This window comes from Neolamprologus multifasciatus, chromosome 6, assembly GCF_963576455.1.
Source record: "Neolamprologus multifasciatus chromosome 6, fNeoMul1.2, whole genome shotgun sequence".
In the NCBI taxonomy this organism is placed as follows: domain Eukaryota; kingdom Metazoa; phylum Chordata; class Actinopteri; order Cichliformes; family Cichlidae; genus Neolamprologus; species Neolamprologus multifasciatus.
The window spans coordinates 20,457,179-20,478,302 of NC_140444.1; the positions used below are offsets into that span (position 1 = coordinate 20,457,179).

A 21,124-nucleotide genomic window follows, 5' to 3' on the forward strand; every position below is an offset into this window, starting at 1 on the left:
TACATTGCATTTTTCTGTAATGCTCTAATGTAACTCAGTAATCACATTGCAGTTCATAAGCACATCATTGAGACGTTATATTGCATGTAAGGAAAAAAAGTGCATATGTCGCTCTAAGATCTGTATATGCCTTTCAGCATTGATGGTGCTTTACCAGATGTGCAAGTGCCATGTCCATAGACACAGTATTGCAGATGGAGGCTTTTGAACTGATAACAACCTGCATGGTCCCTCTTCTCTTTAGTCTGTAAGGCGTGACGTTCATGTTTTCCAGAAATAAATTCACATTTGGTTTCCTCTGACAGAACAGTTTTCCACTTTGGCTCAGTCCATTTTGATGGCTTAGCAGAGATAGCAGTGTTTCTGGGTCTTACTCACATGTCTTCTTTTTTGCATTATGTAACTTTAACCTACACTTTTGGACAACACATTAAATTTCCAGAAGTGTTGCTGAGTCCATGCAGTGATTTCCATGACAAAATCTGTTTTTAATGCAGTGTCACGATGATTACAGTCATCCAGTGCTGAAGCCTTCACCCTTGCTCACAGAGATTTCTCCAGATTCTTAGTCTTCTAATGAAACTTATGCGTAAGTTCAAGACGGCTGATCGATGGTCTCACATCTGTCTGCTCCCAGGTGTTGCTGGCTAAATCTAAGCTTCTCGTCACTTCCACTTTCCCATGCTGTCAAGCTGTTTGTGACATCAAAGGTCTAGTCCAATCATCTTTCTCCGCTTTAAGTCTCATTGCGCATCTGTCATTTCCTTTGCGGACCCCTTCGTGCAACCCACATCACCTAAACCTTCTTTCTATGTGAAGACCATGCACATACATAATAAATATCACATATTTGTCCACACAAACACGCACACAGAGTAATGTACACATACCTGTGCAATTCTCTCCAGGCCCATGTTGTAGCGTTTGTTCTCGCCTTCTTTCAGTTTCTTCAGAGCCACTCTCACCTCTCCGATGAATTCATTTCGTCCTAGTCTGTCCATGTCACAGACGCACAGCCTTCAATAGACAAGAGGTGCAGGTGAATTAGTGGCAAGTTTTCAATCCCTCTTGCGACTGTGCTGCTCTGCCCCAAAGTCTTGAAGCAAGCAAATAATGCACCAAACACAAGATCAGTCCACTGTGTGTTTTGGGTTTTTTTCTCATTGTCTTGCACCCATCAGACATACCACTCCCATGTAAGAGGCATAAGATGTTTTAAAAACATCTTATGCTTAAACTGGCAGACCTGGGCATCAGTTCCCTCATCTGCAAATGGTTACTGGACTTCCTGACCAACCGCCCCCAACATGTCCGGCTGGATAACCGCTGCTCATCTACAATCACAATGAACACCGGTGTACCACAAGGCTGTGTGATGAGCTCTTTCCTCTACTCCCTCTTCACCCACGACTGCAGACCTGCTAATGGTTCCAACACCATCATTAAGTTTGCAGATGACACCACGGTGATTGGCCTCATCAGTGACAACGATGAGGCCGCCTACAGGGAGGAGGTGGATCGTCTGGCTGAGTGGTGCGACAGAAACAACCTGCTGCTTAACACAGAGAAGACCAAGGAGCTCATCGTGGACTACAGGAGGAATGCTGACCCACATCCACCCATCCACATTAAGGGGACGGCTGTGGATGCTTCAAGTTCCTGGGAGTCCACATCTCCGAGGATCTCATCTGGACGACCAACTGCTCCAAGCTGGTCAAGAAGGCTCACCAGCGCCTCTTCTTCTTGAGGACTCTGAGGAAAAACCACCTGTCCTCAGACATCCTGGTGAACTTCTATCGCTGTACCATCGAGAGCATCCTGACCAACTGTATAACAGTCTGGTATGGGAACTGCTCTGCCTCGGACCGGAAGGCGTTGCAGAGGGTCGTGAAAACTGCCCAGCGCATCGCCGGAGCACCACTTCCTGCCATAAAAGACATATACAGGAAGCGGTGTCTGAAAAGGGCTGGGAAAATCATCAAAGACCCCAGTCACCCATCACATAGACTCTTCACCCTCCTGCCCTCTAGGAGGCGCTACAGGAGCCTCCGGACCAAGACCACCAGGTACCGGAACAGCTTCTTCCCCACAGCTGTCAGACTCCTGAACTCTGCCTCCTGACATCTGACCCACGTTAAACTCATGGACTGGACATACACACACCCACAACCACCTACACACACACACAATGGACAACCGTACCCTCAAACACACAATAATAACATGGACTGAACCACCATTCACAATCACTAGCACTTTATATACCTCTGTAGAAATTATCCACATATCTCACTTATCTTAACTGCACTACTGTATAGTTCTGTGTAAATAATCATACGATAATTTTTAATCCTACAACTGTTTATAACTTGCATAGTTCACATTTCTGTATAACTGTATATCTCAGATTTCTGTATAGTTTTTTTTTATTTATTTTTTTTATTTCATATTTATATCCTGTTCATAGCCTGTACATAGCTTGTACTCACTACAGCCTGTACATACTTATAGTTATAGAATATTCATAACATACTTCATACCGTGTACATTATAACATACCATAATAGACCCATTTCTGTAACATACTTACATATCTATATTATTGCTAATATATATTGTAATATATCTATATCACTAAAGCACTTCTGGATGGATGCAAACTGCATTTCGTTGCCCTGTACCTGTGCATGTGCAATGACAATAAAGTTGAATTCTATTCTATTCTATTCTAAAAAAGCATTTTCCACAGGAGCTAAAAGAAAAATAATGATGCGTGCTGGCACATTAAATCAGTGGCATCTACGGGGATCTCCTGGAAAAAAATCTTTAATCTCTCACACACACATTGTTTCACTGCAGAAATCATGGATTTGTTTGTACGTATAATGTGAATCAATGTATAGCTGCCTCTTTTCTATAGTTTATTTCTCTTTAGATGCACTCGGAATTTAAAGCGAGACAACTAAATCAATAACTTTGTCTCTACTGCTACAAAACTGGTTCTGTAAAATGATTTCTTCCACCGAGAGCACTTATTCAAACTGATGGTTATGTTTGATAGAAAGCGAGTTTTTCATCAGCTACAGTTGAGTCTTCACAGCCCATCGCCCGCCACAATACTCTCTCTCTCTGCTCCGATATTCCCAGAGGGACTGTAGCTGCTTCACCTCTTTCTTCACTGTCTCATTCTAAACCTCTCTCGCTCTCTCTCTCTCACACACACACACATACTTCACACACACCTTCCCCCTCTTCCTGTTCTCTCCCTGTCCTGCTGACATTTGGACTTTTGACATGCTGGTTCCAGTCTTTTAGTCATAACGGATGAGTATCTCTAGCAGAAGCTTCAGAACAGCTCTGACTCACGACCACGGCTGTCAGATGATTTATGTCCCTTTGCTCTGTCATACATGTAGGGTGTCTGTACTGAGACAAAGGTTGGCGGGCAATGTGACACCATTTCTGCTCAAACTTCTTCTGTGATGATTTTTCTTTCATTTCCCCAGTTTTGGAGTTCCTATAAAACCAAACAGATGCTGGTAGAATCTGTTCAACCCCTTGTGCCAAGTTTGGTTCGGTATTATTGATTAAATCCACCTCATGAGAGTAAAATTAGGATTTCCCATTCATAGTGTTAAAAACAACTACGAAGACTGGCACTAAAATGGCTTTATACTGTGCTGTGTAAAAGTCTAGAAGCACCATTCGTTTTTTTATACTTTGGTAAGAAAAGGGGAAATAGGTGCAGTGATTTATTGAAACATGTGCAAACATTCATGGAAATATGGTATATAAGGCAAAAAAGATTTACAATACTTGAAAATCTATTTTTGGTACAACAACCTTTATTCAACAGGGCCTGACCTCTCTCAGACATGCTTTTGTGTAATTTGGTTAAGTAGTTTTCAGGAACAGTTCTCCAGGTCAACATTTTAAGTGTTTCCTATGATAGTGTCGTCTGTCCAGACGATCCCACAATGCATCAATAATGTTGAGGTCCCGGCTCTGGTGAGGCCAATGCATGACTGATAGTGTTCTACTGTGATTCTTTCTGTCCAGGTATTACACAGCGGCAGTATGCGGGATCACTTTCATGCTGAAAAATGAAGCTGTTGGTGATCCCAGATGGTATTTAATATTGGCTCAAACTGCATTTTTCTCCATTCATAATTCCATTAGTTTAGACAAGATCCCCAACACCACTGGGTGAAATGTAGCTCCGCTGTGTCCACAGATGGCTGTACGCACTCACCCTTCTCCTGATATTGAAGATAATCTGAACTAAAATTTTTAAATTGGGATTCATCACTCCATCGGACCTGTTACCACTCATTTTCTTGTGTAATTTGGCATACGTCAGCCTTTTCATTCTGTTTCCCTTCATTAGGAATGGCTTCTTAAAAGCCAGCCCTTCACTGAGATCATTTCTAATGAGGCTTCAGCAAACTGAAAGGCCAGATGTATCTTTCAGATCCTGTCTTACGTCTTTGCTGCAGGTTTTCCAATTTCTTAAGGGTGTGCCTTTCAGTTCGTGTTCATCTGCTGTGGTTTTTATGGCTGCCACTTTCTTTTGTCTTTCATTTTCTACAGATTTTCTGATGACACACTGAGATATGCCAGGTTTTCAGCTAATGTCTTTTTGGAAATCACAGTATTGCTACATAAATACTATTTTCTGCCCGTCGAACTGTGTAATCGTTCACATTTCTTGTAATTCTACAAATTACTGATGTGTTTTTGTGACATCTAGTTAGTGTGTTTAAAGATACAAGATCGAGTTAGGTGACTTTTAATGCTTGAATGATTCATAGGTCAATATTAAGTGGCATAAAAAACACAATTTCCTTATCGGGGTTGTCAGGTCTCAGCCGATTAAAATGAACCTAAAAACCGGTCCAGATTGTATTTGAGGCAGGCAAACTCTAAAATGACAAGTTTGATCTCATAATGAAGTCACAAAAGCAAGAGTTATTACAGCTCTCTTCTATTACAGACATTAATCTTTACCAGTATTTAGTTTTAAACAACAATTGAAGCACAGCATTCACGAGGCGTTGTCTGTGTAAACTTTCATGGCTGTTGATAGTTCAGTTTAAAGCCAAATTATATAGCTGAGTCAACTCCAACAACAATATCATCACCACCCAACATCTAACACCCAGCCAACATATATATATATATTTTTACTCCTTGATCATATTTGTACCTGACTGAATCTCATCTAAGCCACCTGTTATGGCAATCTCAGCCTCCATCTATTACCAAATCAAGCCACAGATTTATTCCTATCTGCCCACAACCAAGGACGGTGGAAGTCTATTATGAGGCGCGGCAGAGGCATGGAGAGAGAGAGAGGAAAGAAAGTGAAAGGAGACAGACTCAAGCTGGCACTGAAATAATGTTTGTACACCTTTAACACGCACACGCACAAACACACCGCATCTCGTGATACCCGGCTCTCATCACACCTCCACATGATCAATTTCTCTGCTGATCATTCAGAGCCTGACAAATGTTTCAGTTGTAAATGTAAATGTCAGAAGGACTTTTGAAAGATTGTCCCCAAGGTATGCATTCATGTTTGACTCATCGCATTTATTTATTTTTTGTGTGCATTAAAATGCACACAAGAGTGGTGTCATTGAAATAAGGGGCTGGCTCGTGGTATCACATTATCACTCTCACTTCTCTCTAAATTATTAAAAATACCGCCTAAAAGCAGATTCACACTGCGGCAACTGATGGAGAAATTTTGGGCCTAATCCCACAATCACGTGGCCCCGCAGTGATAAAACAGGCTGAGGCTGTCTCATACTGAGAATTCAAAAGAAAGCAGATATATCTATAGCGAAGTATCAGCGCTGAAGCTGTGCAAAAATGATCTCAAATGTCTTACCCTTCCTGACAATTTTTGCGAGTCATAACCTGAATAAATAAGTGGCAAGGTTGGAGGTTTTTCCAGTCTGTTTTACTGCAGTGGACTTTTCACTCAAGACGAAAGCACCTCCGGCAGCCCGCCGCACCAATTAAAGGATTAGCTGGTATGAGGCCAACCGTAAAGTCTGGATTGAGGACGTTAGTTATTAGTTTACTCAGCTAGTTCATTGTTAATAACAGAATGGACCTCCAGCAGCCCTTAGAGATACAGTCTGCACACTGAAGCATTGAGGCGTTGCATAAAAGATGTAAAGAAAAAAACAATAATGCTGATACAACTTTGAGGGCTTTTTCAGAACTGTCTTTAATTTAGCCGTTCCCTTTTCGTATTTTGCCTTAGCATAATGGTTTTATGTAATCACACTTAGCGCAAATTATTGAATGAAAGATGAAAAAAAGAAATAAATGCATAAACCCACTCACTGAAGAACTCTTTTTTTATGTCCTGTTCTACAAAGAGCAGTGCAGGAGGATGGACTCTCACTCCCACTTTAGCACCATCAGAAGACGCGGTGCTTAAAATTTCCATGAAATCAAAGCCCATATTTGGTACGTGTACAGGGTTCTTTTCTGCAGTGGCCATGTAATGCATTCACATCCACTAACTATGGCTTTATGTAGTAGCTTTTAGTGGTTAAGCCATCCATTCCTGCACTAGATTCTGACTAAGAGGGATTCACAGCAAATTTCCTTTTGCAACAGAGTCAGATAAAAAAATGACAACGCAGCAAAAAGCAATCATGGAAACCCTGATGAATTTGTCACAGAGGTTATCCCATTGGTGTTTTATAGCTAATCATTTCCTTTTTTTTTTTTTTTTTTTTTGTTGTTGTTGTTGTCCCGTTTGGATCTTTAGCCATCAGAATTGTTGTCTTAAGGCCAAGAAAGATGCCAAGCGGATTTATTTTACCAAGTGGATCATCATGGCCTTGCCATATTGGTCCATTTGATTGACCTTTATTATAATTATGTATGCATTTTATTTTCGGTTGCTACAAACGGGACAGACATGACTGGGGGATAGGACAGGGAGAAAGAATGAAAGAAAGAGAGGGAGAGAAAGAAAAACAGAGGGGAGAAGAGACGGTGAGAAAGGGGGGAAGAAAGAAAGAAAAACAAACAAAATACCTGGATCACCTGTATGGAGAAAAAAACAGAAGAGAAAGCAAAAAAAAAGAGAGCAACATAATAAATACAGCACCATCACAATAAACTAGCTAGCAGTAGAAAACAGTAGATACTGAATATTAAACGATATTGTGCAGCATGCAAGATAGACAGCGCACAAAGTGCTTTGAGGCAGCAGCCAAGAAAGGTGTAGTCCGCATCTGTGAACACCCGTGTGGATCAGCATGCTTGTATTCCAAAGGTTTCTCCATGTTACGATCTGCTAGGGAGTGTGGGGAGCCATAGCCCCGTCCCCAAGGGCATGAAGCAGGTATGGAGGAGATCCAGGCCCCAGACATCCAGAGGCTCCAGAGTACGAGGACCCGAGGAGGACCACCAAAAGGGGGCGAACCGTGCCACCCTCCTGGGAAGAGCTGAGTAGAGCCCCAAATTAGAGGTCACCCAGCAGCTACGGAGCAGAGGCCAGAGGGGGTTGCAGTGGCATGCCCGCGGGCTCTGCCGGCAGCCAGCTGTACCAGAGAGGAACGAGCTTCAGGCCCAGAGGCCTGAGGGCACCCCACCCCCCGGAAGGGGCCCAGCCGGGCCACAGGCGCCAGGCCCCGCCAATCGGCCACCAGGAGTGAGCCGGTACATACATGAGCGCCCAGCCCCAGTCGACAAGGACCACCAACACACCAACATCTGAGGGCATCAGCCACCGGCAGGGAGTGTGGTGAGGGGAGAAAGGCCTCCGTACTTTGGAGGACCTGAGATGTACCCAGACCCAACCTGACATATAGACACAGACGAACAGGCGCAGGCGGACACAAACGTGCATTCCCACCCCCATATACACAACCAAATACTCGGCACTCACCCAACATGTAGACAGATACAAATAGACACTGCACAGACAGTCACACTCCCCAAACATACTCTATATCCCAGGTCCAGGTACCCCCGCCCCCAGAGGGGCAAGCCGCACCTAGACACAGGAGATGTAACCCTTCTCTCTGGGGTGGAGGCAAGCGGACCACCTCCTTATCTGCAGTAGCAGGGAGGCCCCGCATCCCAGACCCCAATCTGACAGCCAGCACCTCCTCCCAGCCGCCCCAGCCCTGACGGCTAACAGAACCGGGGTGAGTGAAGACCCCAAACCTCCCTACGCCCGCTTATATGTAGTGTTGCTGTGTGCTCTCCTGTTTAAAACACAAGAGAGCATGGTTCCTGCTTCCTCTCAGAGAGCAGCCCGGCTCCTCCCGAAAACCCTTAGTGTCTATATGCATTTAAAATTGAGGGTAGGGCACCAGCACCAGAGGTGGGTTGGAATACACCGACCATCCTCTGGATGCTGTAGAACGTGCCCACCCCCAAGGCCCTATATGTATGTGTTATGTGAGAGTGTGAGTAATGTGGATGTCTAGGTTGCAGAATAAAATTGAGGCACAGGCGGCCAGAAGGGGACAGAGGGGGAGTGCCTCCCCTGCACCCTGGTGACATACCTGCACCCCAAGCCCTGCGTGTGTGGGTGGGTGTGGTAGAGCGGGAATAGGGAGGCAGCTGAGGATGGGGAGGGAAGAAAGGGAGGGGCTAGTGGCCCCTCCCTGGGGGCAGCTCCCTCGCTGACCCCAGTAGGCACCCCCACACTCTGGAACCCACCAGGGCAAGGGGGCCCAAGCCCATCCGGACCAGGGCTAATCATTTCCAACCCCATAAATGCACGAGTATTATACACGTATATATCATACGTCTCCAGTGGCCTGGCATTAATATGTGTGAGAATTCATGAATATTTCATGCTGATTATGTCGTAATTTGTTCACAAGCCGCTTTAACTTCTGCCAGAGCAACATCCAGCAATTACGCAATAATTTTATGTCCTCATGGTTATTGCAATGTGGTTGTTTTTGCACAAAGTGCACACCACCTCACTGTTTTTGAGGCAGTGTGATGATGGGCAAATGTGCCATTCTCAGTTATTTTCAACTGTTTCTGGGCAAGAAAAGACTGAGAGGAGTAATTAAATGTAAAAAGAAAAAACCCACCAAACAAACAAACAAAAACAGGTTTCGCATCTGTTTCACTGACACATTCACCTAACAAGCAAAAATCCCAGGCTATATCCTGGGAGGAGACACAAATCCCTTTGGGGTTGCATCAGGAAGGGCATCCGGCATAAAAATCTCAACATGCAGAGCTGCCTGCTGTGGAGCCCTGCGTGAATATGACAGCAGCCAAAAGTACTAATTTATCTATTTATTTGTTTTTATGAGCACCTGGTGGTAAATAACATGCTGCCACTACCAAAAAAAGTGGCAGTAATGCACACCTACAAGCTTTTGGCCAATCACTAACAACAAAAAAGTAAAAGTAAAATATGTGTGAAGTGGCGAGACACTACAGCCATCAACCAGAAAAAGACTCGTTGGTTCAGAGTGAACATCAAGTTTGATTTTTTTTCAATCTCTGCTTAGACTAGACTAGAGCATTGACTTTGGGAAATCCTGATACCCCCTTTTTCCTTTTCTCCAGCTGTGACCACAGCATCTGTGAGCCAGCATCCTCCAAGAGTGTGAGCCTTTCTGGGATTTTGGCTTCCTAAGTAGATATTTGGCATGGAAAACTACAGAATCAAGTAACTAAATGTCACTGCTTCATCTGTCCCGAGTGCCAGAATGCTGATGCAACCCAGTTTGACAGCTACACAATCCAGAGCTCCTTCTGTCTGATACAAACTCCAAACGTTTTTTGCTCCAGATCTGCTTATTCATGAATGGGTCGAAAGCTCCTCATCAGGTACATCATCTGGAGCACTGTCATTAACACAATACCTCCAATTTCAGAGCAAACACAGCTATCAGCTAAACCTCCTTCAGAGCCATTGTGCTCCTGTGACACCACTGTGCCTTGGCTCACTCAGCGTAACAGTGAAACACTTTTTTGTGAGGATAAATGAGGAGGAAAAAGACAGCACCTCCTCTTACTTCAGCACTATAAAAAACAGAAACAAATTACTCTGTCACTGCAAGCTGGAAACAAAAAACACCTGAATTTAACTAAACAAATACGTAAGAGCTTCCCATTAGATCGGAGGTCTACATACTGCGACACTGTGTGCCCAAAAACTGAGGTGACCAGGTTTTTTCTTTGCTCACAGCACGGGTATATTTCAGTATGACAATGCCAGTTTTCACACATGATTTGGCCCCCACAGAGCCCAGACATTAACCCCTGTGAGAATCTTAGGGGTATGCTTTAGGAGAAGACCTACGCAGCAGCTCTGGATGGAAATAAATGTTGTGACACTGCATAAGCTTATGGAAATGATGCCACAGTGGATGCTGGCTGTCATCAAATATGAAGGCGGTCCAATGAAATATTAGGGTGTGTGACTTTTGTTGGCCAGCCAGTGTAAATCAGGTCTCTCTATAGCTGCTAGACACGAGAGCACAATGGCAAACAGCTGCTTAAGGAGTGGACCACAGCGACTGTTACATAACAATCATGGGCTACACCATGTTAAGACACTTAAATATAAGGGATTATAGCCTTATAACAATCTACTGAATCAATATGAAGACTAGTTTGTGCAGAACAAACATGCCAAACAACACAACTTTGTATCACGTATCAGTTTGTAACACAGCTGTGCGACTTTACTCGAGTGGTTCGCTCTCACCACCCTCACGGCGCCTCCTTTTGGCCGCAGCTGTTTTCAAAGAGTCACTCACTGTACATTACCCGCTCGACACCAAAACCGCAGACAAACTCAGTTACTGTAGGTTTAGGACTGCATGGACGTAATCCTTGCGCTTACATAAAAACACATCACTTAAACAGAGGACCTATTGCATGTGACAGGACGGCCCAGTTTGACAGTGCACTTTGCACTCTCCAGGCCTTCGGGCGAGTCTACGAGAATGCCGAGTCTGGGCAGAGTCCCTCCCTCTCAGCAGTGCACAGAGCACAGGGATCAAATACTACAGCATCCCCAGCAGAGCAGATGCAGCAGGGCACAACCCCAGCGAGTAAACATCTCTCTGGGGATCCCTATCTGCTTTCCCATTCTCTGACTTCTTGCCCCTTTCTAGGGAGTAATGAGAACAAAGTCTGTTTATTGTCTGAGGTATTGTGCTAGTGCCTGAACTCATCCAGAGAGACACTGATCCAATTTTAAGCCTCCCCTTCTCCTCCATTCTCCTTACTTTCAGACAGTGTCTCATTTACTGTCTCATATATATTACTGTCCTCGTTCTTTCGTTTTTTTTGGCCACCCCTTTTGAGAAAACTCCTCCCCAGCGCTCTACTCGTTTTTTTGTCTTCATTCATCACTTCATCCATCTTACACTCTACTCCAGCTACTCTCTCACACTGCCAGTTGACCTCTTGGATTCTCTGCGTCCCTCTTTTCTCTCGTCTTTGTCAGTCTTGGCCTCCCTAGTTTCCTCTTCCGCGGACCCTCATCTGTCACTCGACATCATTCGCGCTTTCCCTCCTGCTCTTTTTGTTGATCTTGGCAGCCACTTCTCTCTCTCTCTCTCTCTCTCTCTCTCTCTCTCTCTCATCATCATCATCATCATCATCATCATCTCTTGCTTGGCACTGGTCACACTCCACCTCCTCCTCTTTCTCATTTTGGCAACCGAGAGCCCCCCTGCTGGTCTGTGGCTGTGAGCTATGTCCTTGAACAAAGGTCAGGTGGGTTTCCTCTAGTTTGAGGGGTCTCTCCTCAAGCTGTTGTTTGCATGTCAAGCGCGGGTTTTTTGTGGCTTTTTTGGGTCGGGAGAGTAAATGTTTTTGTCTCAAACGTGCACGCTCAAGGACATTTGTTGTTTGAGTGTTTGTGTGTGTATGTGTGTGTGTGTGTGTGTTTTCTGACTACATGCAGAGGAAGGGCCATGCATGATCTTTCCTGCCAGTGATTGCCCTTGACATGGACACAAGAGGATAAGCAACACACCTGACTGCCAGCCTTTGTGTGTGCTGTGTAGATGGGACTCATGTGCGTGTGTGTGAGTAAATGCACTTCCCTGTGTGTGCATGCGCGAATGCGTGCATAGCTTCTCCGCTGCATTTCCACAGGATAAACAATGCCATCCAAACCTATTATGAATACTCTGACTAAACTGACACTGATTACATGTTCACAAACAAAACACACACAAAACTCTGTCTCTGAATCAGCACACAGACGGACACGCGTGCGTCAGAGTTTTTGGGCCAAGATGGCTACGTTTGACCTCAATCACTCCGCATGCAGGACGATGTGGGAGGAAAGAGGGCGGAGCCTCCTGGCAAAGCCAACACCTGGGCAGTTACTGCAGCAGTAGCAAGTGGAACATTTGGCTGGTGTCGCTGGGCAGGAATAATGAATTACAGTACCTGGAAAAGCCCACTGGGAAGCAGACTGGCTGTTGGCAAGTCACTGGGGGTTTCAAGTTTGGGTTTTCATCATTCGCATAATAAATTTTGGCTCTCAGGAAGGACGGGGGTGTAACAGCAGGACTGAAATCCAAAGCTGAGTGCCTACCTGAGCGTTTTGGTGGTCATGTCTGCTGCAGTGATGCCGTGATACACCAGCGTTTCATTCCACACTGGATTCAGTGTGTTTTTCAGGGTTTTTGTGCGTAGTTTGTTTGCCTGCAGAGGAAAAGTGAGACAGATGAAAAGAGTTACAGAAAGGCGAAGATCTAAAGAACAAACAGAAGAGTCAGGAATGTTCAAAGGGCAGGAGAGCAAATTCATTAGCTCAGATTCACATAATACAAGAAAAAAATAAGAGAGACAATAGATCAAGAAAAAAGAAAGTGAAAGAGTGGGGACGCATCATTTTTCACTGTCCCTTTGGACATCACAGACATCTGCTGCCTGGGCTATTAAAAAAAGAAAAAGAGGTGAAAGCACGCACGGCTACCCTCACCTCACCTGTCTGTCTGCCTCCTTCTCAACATGATTAGAGAGTGCATTAGCACCAGCCAGACCGCCAAAACAAACACCACGTCTCAAACGCAACACAACACAGCAGCCAATTAAACCGTGCAACACAATCATGATGAAAAATTAAACCTTTCCAGAAGAGGAAATGCTCCCGAGCTCCTAATGGCTTCAGCAACCATAAATAAAGTTTGCATCTACGTGCTGCCTCGCTTGTCTTCAGCGAGTTCTAAACTTGTTTGACTTTTATCTCAGGTTTAATCAGGATGCTTATATACTTGTATATATATGCATATATGCTGTATTTGGATTGCATCTCATAAAATGCCTTCAATTTCTACAAACAAGTAAGACCATGATGAAACACTGGCAGAACAAACTGGCGGGTTAGTAAAGTGCAGATGTGTGTTTTTTTGTATTTTCTCCCTCTGTTGAAAAAATACATTAATAAACAACAGTTACTTTGCATATTTTAATTTGACTGCAAGTCTTTTGCTTAATGGAGTATTTTTGTGCTGTTGCTCTTCTTTCGCCACTGCAGGCTATGCAAAATTATACTGTATGTATATTACAAATACACATTTCCCTCTTAATACCCTCCTGCTCGTGTCTGAGGCATGTGTGAAGTCAGATGCCTTAACTCTCGTCCTCTCTGCCACTGCCAGCTTCTTGCTATAATGCCTCAGGGCCAGAGGCTGAATGCTCCATGCCATCTTCTTTCTCTTTGTCTGTTTTTGTCCCCTCGTCCTATTGTTCTGCCTGAGCAGAAATTCCCTCTTCTCCCCTCTTGGCTCATCTCTGTCTCCTCCTCTATTCTCCGTGTCCTGCTGGAAACATCTGGCTTATCAACTGCACTCGGCTCTTCAGAAGTTGGTCGATCGAGGAAAACAAGTGTCTTCGATTTGTGTCATTTGTTTGATTCATCAATGTGCGAGACGAGCCACGCTTAAGCAGCGTCACGACTTGCAGCGGTGTTTCACCGCCTGCCGTGTGCGTGCCAACTCAGCAGAACAGTTATTTTTCTAACACTCATCACTTGTTTGCGCTCGGATCAGGTTTGGTTTCTGCTCCATCTTCAAACAAAAAACAAAAAATCCCACCACTTCCGTCTCTGTCACTCCCATCCTTCGTTTTCCCTCTGTAATGCTGCCTTTTTTTGTTTTGCTTTGTTTTTAAATGTTTTATCAGTAGCACTCCATCTGTCCACCACACCACACCACCCCCATCTGTCTGCATAGATCATTTTACATACTTCATACTCCCTCTTCCTCAGTCCCTACTTCCCAAAGCTCTGAATGAATATTCTTTTCATGTCGGTTGATAATGGAGAGATGAAGATAACGGTGACCATCACAGACATGCACTAAGAACTACAACTGTATGTGTGTGTGTGTGTAAGAGAGGGAAAGTGGGAGCATCTCTGTGTGGTTATGACTAAAACCTTAGCATGTGTCAGCACATGTACAAGGTCACGGTGAGCATGTGTTGTTGTTGTGCACTCAACAGCGAGGGAAGGCACGCTTAGCTGTCTGCTGGTTAAAGAGTGTGTGTCGGTGGGTGTGAGACAGTAGGAAAGGAAGCAAGGAAACGTGCCAGGGCAGAGGAGAGATACCCCCACCCCCATGTGGTGGGTATTTAGCAAACAGTCATTCATGGATACTACTCATTGACGCCGTCTCCGCGTCCCTCCACCACCGCCTATACCCCCCATCAACAATTGCCTGTTGACGTGAGCCGTGTAACAATCCTCCCTGTTTCCATGACAACCACCTGCTGCTGTCCTCCCCTCATCCGTCTTTCCCTCTCCTCCCCTCCCTGCCTCCACTCACCCCTTTCTTCCTCTCCTCTCAGTTGTCTCCCTCTCTGCACACTGTTGGTATTTCAAGGTCAAAGAGGGTCACAGGCAGATAGTGAGACAGAGACAGAGATAGGGCTGGCGAAGTGGGGAGGTGAGAATTACAACAATGGGACAGAAGACAGACAGAGGAAAGCTGGAGGACAAAAATCCCCCAGACGTCGTTATGGTCGGCACCTTGAGACTTCAGACGTTTGCCTTGTTCGGGCTGTGCCGCCTTCATCGTCTCCACCCGCAGCACTTTCATAACCTCATTTGGAGTCAACTTTGAGCCAAAATGGCCGACAACAGGTTGTATTATGGGGTTGCTGCTGTTGTGGCAAGCTTTATCTTCCCTGCTGCTTGAGCTGAAAGCAAGACAAGAGAAGTCCAGTGGACCAGAACGTGTTTGCGCTCGATAAAGAGGAGCACCGGACGAGCCACATTAAGCAGTAACCAACTGAAACGCTCCCTGCTCGTTGGATTGAAGCGACACACACACAACAAATTAGCTTGCTCCCATGTTACATTTTTGTTTTTCAGGCTTTTGACCTCTTCATGATGTTTCATAAGGAAGAATCCACAAGGGGGGATTTCACATAGACCTGAATCTGGGTTTTTTTTTTGGTTTCCTCAGTAAGTAATCTACTTCTACCACCAGTTACTGCGTGACATACAAGCTCAACGACAGTTAGTAACTGGGACATCCCAGCGTGGCGGCATGTTATGATAATTGCTGTTGAGGTAAGGGTGAAGCAGTGACCTTGCTAGCCCCAGGGAGAAGATGCAGCTTGACGTATGGATCAGCCAGCCCATTGGAGTCCATGGCTTTCAGTCCCTGTGGACACAAACAGACACACAAACACACAAGTACTATAGTGTCAAAGGTGATGTCATGGTGCCCTCCAACTATTCACATGTAACTGTCAGGGTCAGAAAAAGACATCACGTACGACAGACCTGTTCGACAGCAGTCACATCTCAATAGTTCTTCTGGCGGTTTTCTCCCTCTAGGCTAGTGTTTTCTACCTCCTTTGTAATGGCCTCAAGGGAACTGTTCAGTGAGATTTGCATAATTGACATCATGGGAGTGCGTGCAGCATGCAACGGACGGCTCGTGTCCTTGCACGATGACCAAAATGTGTCTGCGAGAGCAACCTAGCAACATTATCCAGCATTACGTCGCGCCGTGAGATGATTTAGTCTTGAACTGACAAGCTGCCGAGGCTACGTGGCAAATTTGTTTCCCTACAAAGGTTGAGAGACAGGAGTCTGACGTCTTCTGCAAACGTAAAAGCATTACAGGAGAATTATTTTCACTGGGCCTTCAAGGAAGATTACGCAACGGCACACATGCAGACAGACAGCCTAGTTATAAAGAAGATTTTACAATTGCGCGTACCTTTGCCTTGTGAATAGTACAATGCAGACAGTTGTTTTCTTGATCAAAGAGCAGGTTGAACTCCAGCGTTCCCAGGTAGGCTATAAAAAAGAAGAAAAACAACCACACACAAAACACAGCAATTACTGTCAGAAAAAGCAGAGACACGTTCAGTCTAACACACACTCGAAAGCTCTGAGTCATATTTGTAGCAGATGGGCTCTTCAAAATACGATGCTGCCTAATATGAATTGATCTGTCTTGTTTGATTACTGTTTGGGAAAGAACAGAAACCAGAGCCCTGCTATTGCAGCGCGGTGTAATAAATCATTAGAGCCACTGTGTCACATAAAGTGGGAGTGACAAACACACAAACACAAAATGCTTCACTCCACAATTACTCTGCAAGCATATGCTGTGCTTCTGAGAGGGGAAGGGGAAACAAAGCAGAAGCTCAAGTCAAGTAAAACAAGATAATGTTCCACTCTAAACTGCATAAAACAGTGTTGTTTTTTTATGCTGCGGTGCTTAGTCATTTTCGCATGAATGAAAACCCCCGACTTTGAACTTCGAGCACAACTTTCCCCACCGCAAAACTCACTGTCATCATCATCAGAGTCGATCAGCTCCTCCCTGTCTCCCTCATTCTCCCCTCTTCTCTCGCCATCCTTGTACCCTCCGCCCGTCTCCCCATTGAAAGTCTCCTCTTTCAGGATCTTCTTCTCCCTGGGAGGTGGCGGCGTGCAGGGGTAGTCGTGGAAACGCGGGAAGAAGTCTGAGATCTGTGGGATGGGGAGGATGGGCCCTGGGCACACGTTAATGGCAAAGTGCTCCTGCATAGAGATTTTGACCGGAGAGGGCGGGGGCGGGGCGATAGAGTGGGGCGTCGCCGAGGGGGAGGAGGCGGACGAGGAAGGGGTGGAGGCAGAGGAAGGGGGGATGGCCAGGTGGGAGGTCGAGGGTGGCGGTGGGGGCTTGGAGACACTCATGTGCACTGTCAGACGGGACTGTGGAATAAAAATGGAGAAGCGAAGCAGAGAAGGACAAAAAAAAAAGGTGAGAACGACAAAGATAATTACACGAAAACACCGTCAGCCTCCTCTGACTCTGTCACACTCCACTTTGCAGGGGGTCAGTGGTTTTCAAAGAGCACACTGGTCTCGTATTCACACGGAAGGATGGGTGAACCCATCACTAGTGGGCACCTTCAAGCAAAGGTCTGAGTCCCCCTGAGATGCATTCAGGCTGAGCTGAGATGCAAGAACTCTCAGATCTCTGAGATCATTCAGACCACATTCGGAGCTGGTCTGGGCTGTTTCTGTTAGCACTATGTAAGGAGAAAGTTTGCCTTCAGGGCTTTCTGCCAGGAATGCTTGTCTCTGAAAGCTTTTTTTAAAAAAAATTAATATATCTTTCATTATTTTCACTTCTTCGGTTCAGTTATATACAGGCACCAAAATAGGTAAATATGGCAAAAAATAATGTCTGCTTTTTAAACCCACCTTTATTTAAATGTTTACTGTGTCTTCCAATCTCTGTGTAGCAGAAAGCCACTGAAGACGAACTTTTCCCATGAGAAATGGGCCCTGCACCAGAGTGAAGGACCACTTACTCAACCGACACCCTCCACATAAGTGGATCCAGCTAGTATTTATTTTTTCTTCTTCTTTTATTTTCTGGCAGACTATGCACAGGAAGTGCGTTGCTGCCTCCCACGGGTTAAAATCAACACTATATTTCCATGTGTTTATTTGCATATGGAGCAGGGAGGTGAAAATCCAGTCACAGGTGGTCATGACACGCATCTGCAACATCCTGTGAAAAACTGAAATGTGTTCCTGTTTTAATCCACTGATGAAATCCTGACCTGTCAAAAGCCAAAATAGAATTTGCCAGAACCTTTGGCACTTCAAGCATGACTCACACATTGTGTCAGCACCGAGTCTGTGCTCTGAATGAATATTCAAATGCAATGCTGTAAAGTAACGAAAAAGAGATGTCACTTGTATATCGGTTCTCAAATCCATCCCTTACCGCCCTCTTTTCCCTCTTCTCTCCCTCATCTGCAACTCCCCAGAGCAATATTTACATAATACTATTTGGAGCCTTTCTCAGTCCTTAGCATATTTGTACCTAAATGAAGCATAATGACTGTTTCTAGACTCCATCATCATTAAGCCAAATGCTCTAATTTCCTATTTTCCTGGCAGTAATTAAGACATACTGAAGATGTGCTATCTCATGTACTCCCACGGTGCTCTTGAGTCTTTAATATTTTAAGATCCTGTTTGATTTTATTGGTCACAGTAAAAAAAAGAAAAAGAAAAAACCCAACAAACACAAAAAAAGAAAAACCAAGTTCAGACTGTTTACTGTCGCTGTCCCAGATTAAAATGCTAAATATAAAAATAACTCCATTAAAGAAAAAACTGGCTTAGTGTGTGCAAAAATATACAGATGCACTTCATGAACGAGCATGACGAAGTCACTGTCGACAGCCACATCACAACAGCAGGTCATGTGAGGATGCACGCCAGTCGTCATCCTTCCTATATGTTTCACATGTCCATCATGTCACAGCTTGTTAGATTCAGCTGGTGGCATCTGCTCCTTCATATCTGAGCAGTTTGTGTTTCACACACATCTTTCCAAATAAAAGGGTTTCGCTCTTTAGTGTTTGACTGATTCAACTTGATTCGTTTGTTGAAGGCATAAACGTTTCCTTAACTTGAAAAGTTGTGTGTGAAAGTGCTGAAGCAGTTTTCATTGTGGATGACTTTCCTATTAATTAAAAGTGCAAAGAAAAAAAAACCTAATGCATGTTTCAAGAGCATCTTTCTCTTATCTGTCAGATAAGAGAAAGATGCAATGATATATCGGTCGAATGGTGTTGCAAACAAAGCAGAGGTCGATATATATTTGTTGTGTCACATCAGTTTTGCACTGGCTAAATGTTCAAACGTAGTGTGATGAGGACCTGAAAGATTTGTTTCTCTTGGCACAGAGGGGGAGATTCATTAGGAAAAGAACAAATAGACTGAAAATATTCTCTTAGCAGCTTTTGGCCAAATTGTTATCACAGTTGCACTAAAAAAAATAGTTTTTCACCCTCAGCAAACGTGAGGCAAAGAGTCTGAGTAAAATGCAACTGAAATAAATAAAATCAAAGGTTTATTCATGCAAATAATTAATTAATAAGGAAAATGTAATTGGTATAAACTGAGACTGTACTCAAGCAACATTCACTTGACCAGATTCGATTAAATGTAAAATTTTGTGATAAAATTACATGAAAATTTTACATGTAATTAAATTAGTTAAAGTCTTTTTTGTTTTTTTGACTTTGGGCTGACCAAGGGTCTACAACTCAAAGATAGTTCACGAAAAACAGAGAAAATCATGGAAAAATTCGGAATCGTTGCCATTTTTGCATAACAAAAGCCTTAATCAGTCTTGAAATTTGTTATTGATTATTGTCCTGTCAATTTGCACACAGAATAACTGATTGACTGTTTCACCTCCTTTGAAATGAGCTCGAGCTTTAATGAGACTTTGCGGGAATGTCGTTCGATGTCATCTTTTTTCACAGTGAGCTTAATTTCTCCATCTACATGAGTCAGAACTCGAGCAAAAATCAGCAACGGGGGAAAAACAAAAACAGACTAAAAATGCCTTGTTTTCATCAGCATTGGTGTAGCTCATCTCCAGTCTACGGTGAAGCACGCTGACCACTCCACGCACAAACATTCACGTGCATGTGAGGCTGAACGCACCTCTGTGTCAACACCTTAACTCGCTTTTGAACTTGCATCTGTAAGAGCATCCCGCATTCCTGACCATACTTCATTACACACATTTATTCAGACCCTCAACACACATAAAGACCCCAAACCGCCAGTCCCCGTCCTCAACAACTACACTCATTCAGTCACTCACGCCGCTCTTACGTAACAGCACCTAAATTCGCTGCTTGGGAACCCGCGTTCAAATGTTCACTTGCAGCATGTTGCTTGCAAACTCATTCGCTCACGTCCTTTTACATACTGAGACACGCACATGCGAGCGCATGTGCTCACACACACACAGACTTCCAGACACGCGTACACACATTCACAATTATAGCCACCCTCAAAAAAACATACCCAGGGACAGTCTTCATCTGTGCCAGCACTCCATCTTGCCTGCTCTCACATCCTCTGTCTCTCACACTCTGTGGAGCATGCAGACCAGCTTTGAGTCAATATATCCTTCTGTACTCTCTCTCTCCCTCTGCTTTCTCCTTGTCTCTGTTCATCGTTTGCTCTGCTCTCCTCTCCCCTCCCTCTCTCCCTTCCCCTTTACTTGTGACGTATGTGCTTAAAATCCACATCAGTCGTTTCCAGACTATGCATATAGTACTGTCACTCACTTTCTCGGCAGTGGGGAGAAATCCGGGCAAAAAGGCAGGCTTGGGAGGGAGAAGTGTTTGTGGGGTTTTGACAGAAAGGAATAGAGAGGGAGAGAGAGTGACAGACAGACAAGAAGAGCAATACATCGGGACAGATGGGGAGACAAACAGACAAACACAAGGCAGTAGGAGCAAAGACAAACACACAGAGACGCAGATATATATATATATATATATATACATACAGTACATGTGGAGGGAAATGGGTGTGAAAACACTGACTGCACACAATAGGAAACATTACTTAAAGGTGGGAAAAAGGGGGACGGGGGCACTAGCTGAAGGACACAGAAAGGAAATTAAATTCAACGTGTTGACTGAGCTCAACAAAACACACCGCCAACCATTAAATTACACTACCAGATTACTTTGTGTGGGCTATGACTACAGCCAATATCAGACAAGCATATGTGTGTGCGTGTGTGTTTGTCTGCATGTGTCCAATTCAAGAAGAGCTGATAGTAACGGCTGCCACCTGCCACAG

General features: G+C 44.4%; 1 protein-coding gene across 1 annotated transcript in view; it reads right to left on the reverse strand.

The window, feature by feature from the left end:
- Positions 1–20,517, reverse strand: part of doc2g (double C2-like domains, gamma) — a 49,461-nt gene extending 28,944 nt beyond the window's left edge. Inside the window, exons 1-6 of the mRNA XM_085161661.1 lie at positions 20,336–20,517; positions 16,795–17,200; positions 16,215–16,294; positions 15,576–15,650; positions 12,575–12,684; positions 891–1,017 (exon numbers count right to left, since the gene is read on the reverse strand). Of these exons, the coding sequence (XP_085017787.1) occupies positions 891–1,017; positions 12,575–12,684; positions 15,576–15,650; positions 16,215–16,294; positions 16,795–17,182 (780 nt within the window). The 5' untranslated portion in view covers positions 17,183–17,200; positions 20,336–20,517. The remainder of the gene's footprint in view (positions 1–890; positions 1,018–12,574; positions 12,685–15,575; positions 15,651–16,214; positions 16,295–16,794; positions 17,201–20,335) is intronic.
- Positions 20,518–21,124: the final 607 nt, after the last annotated feature.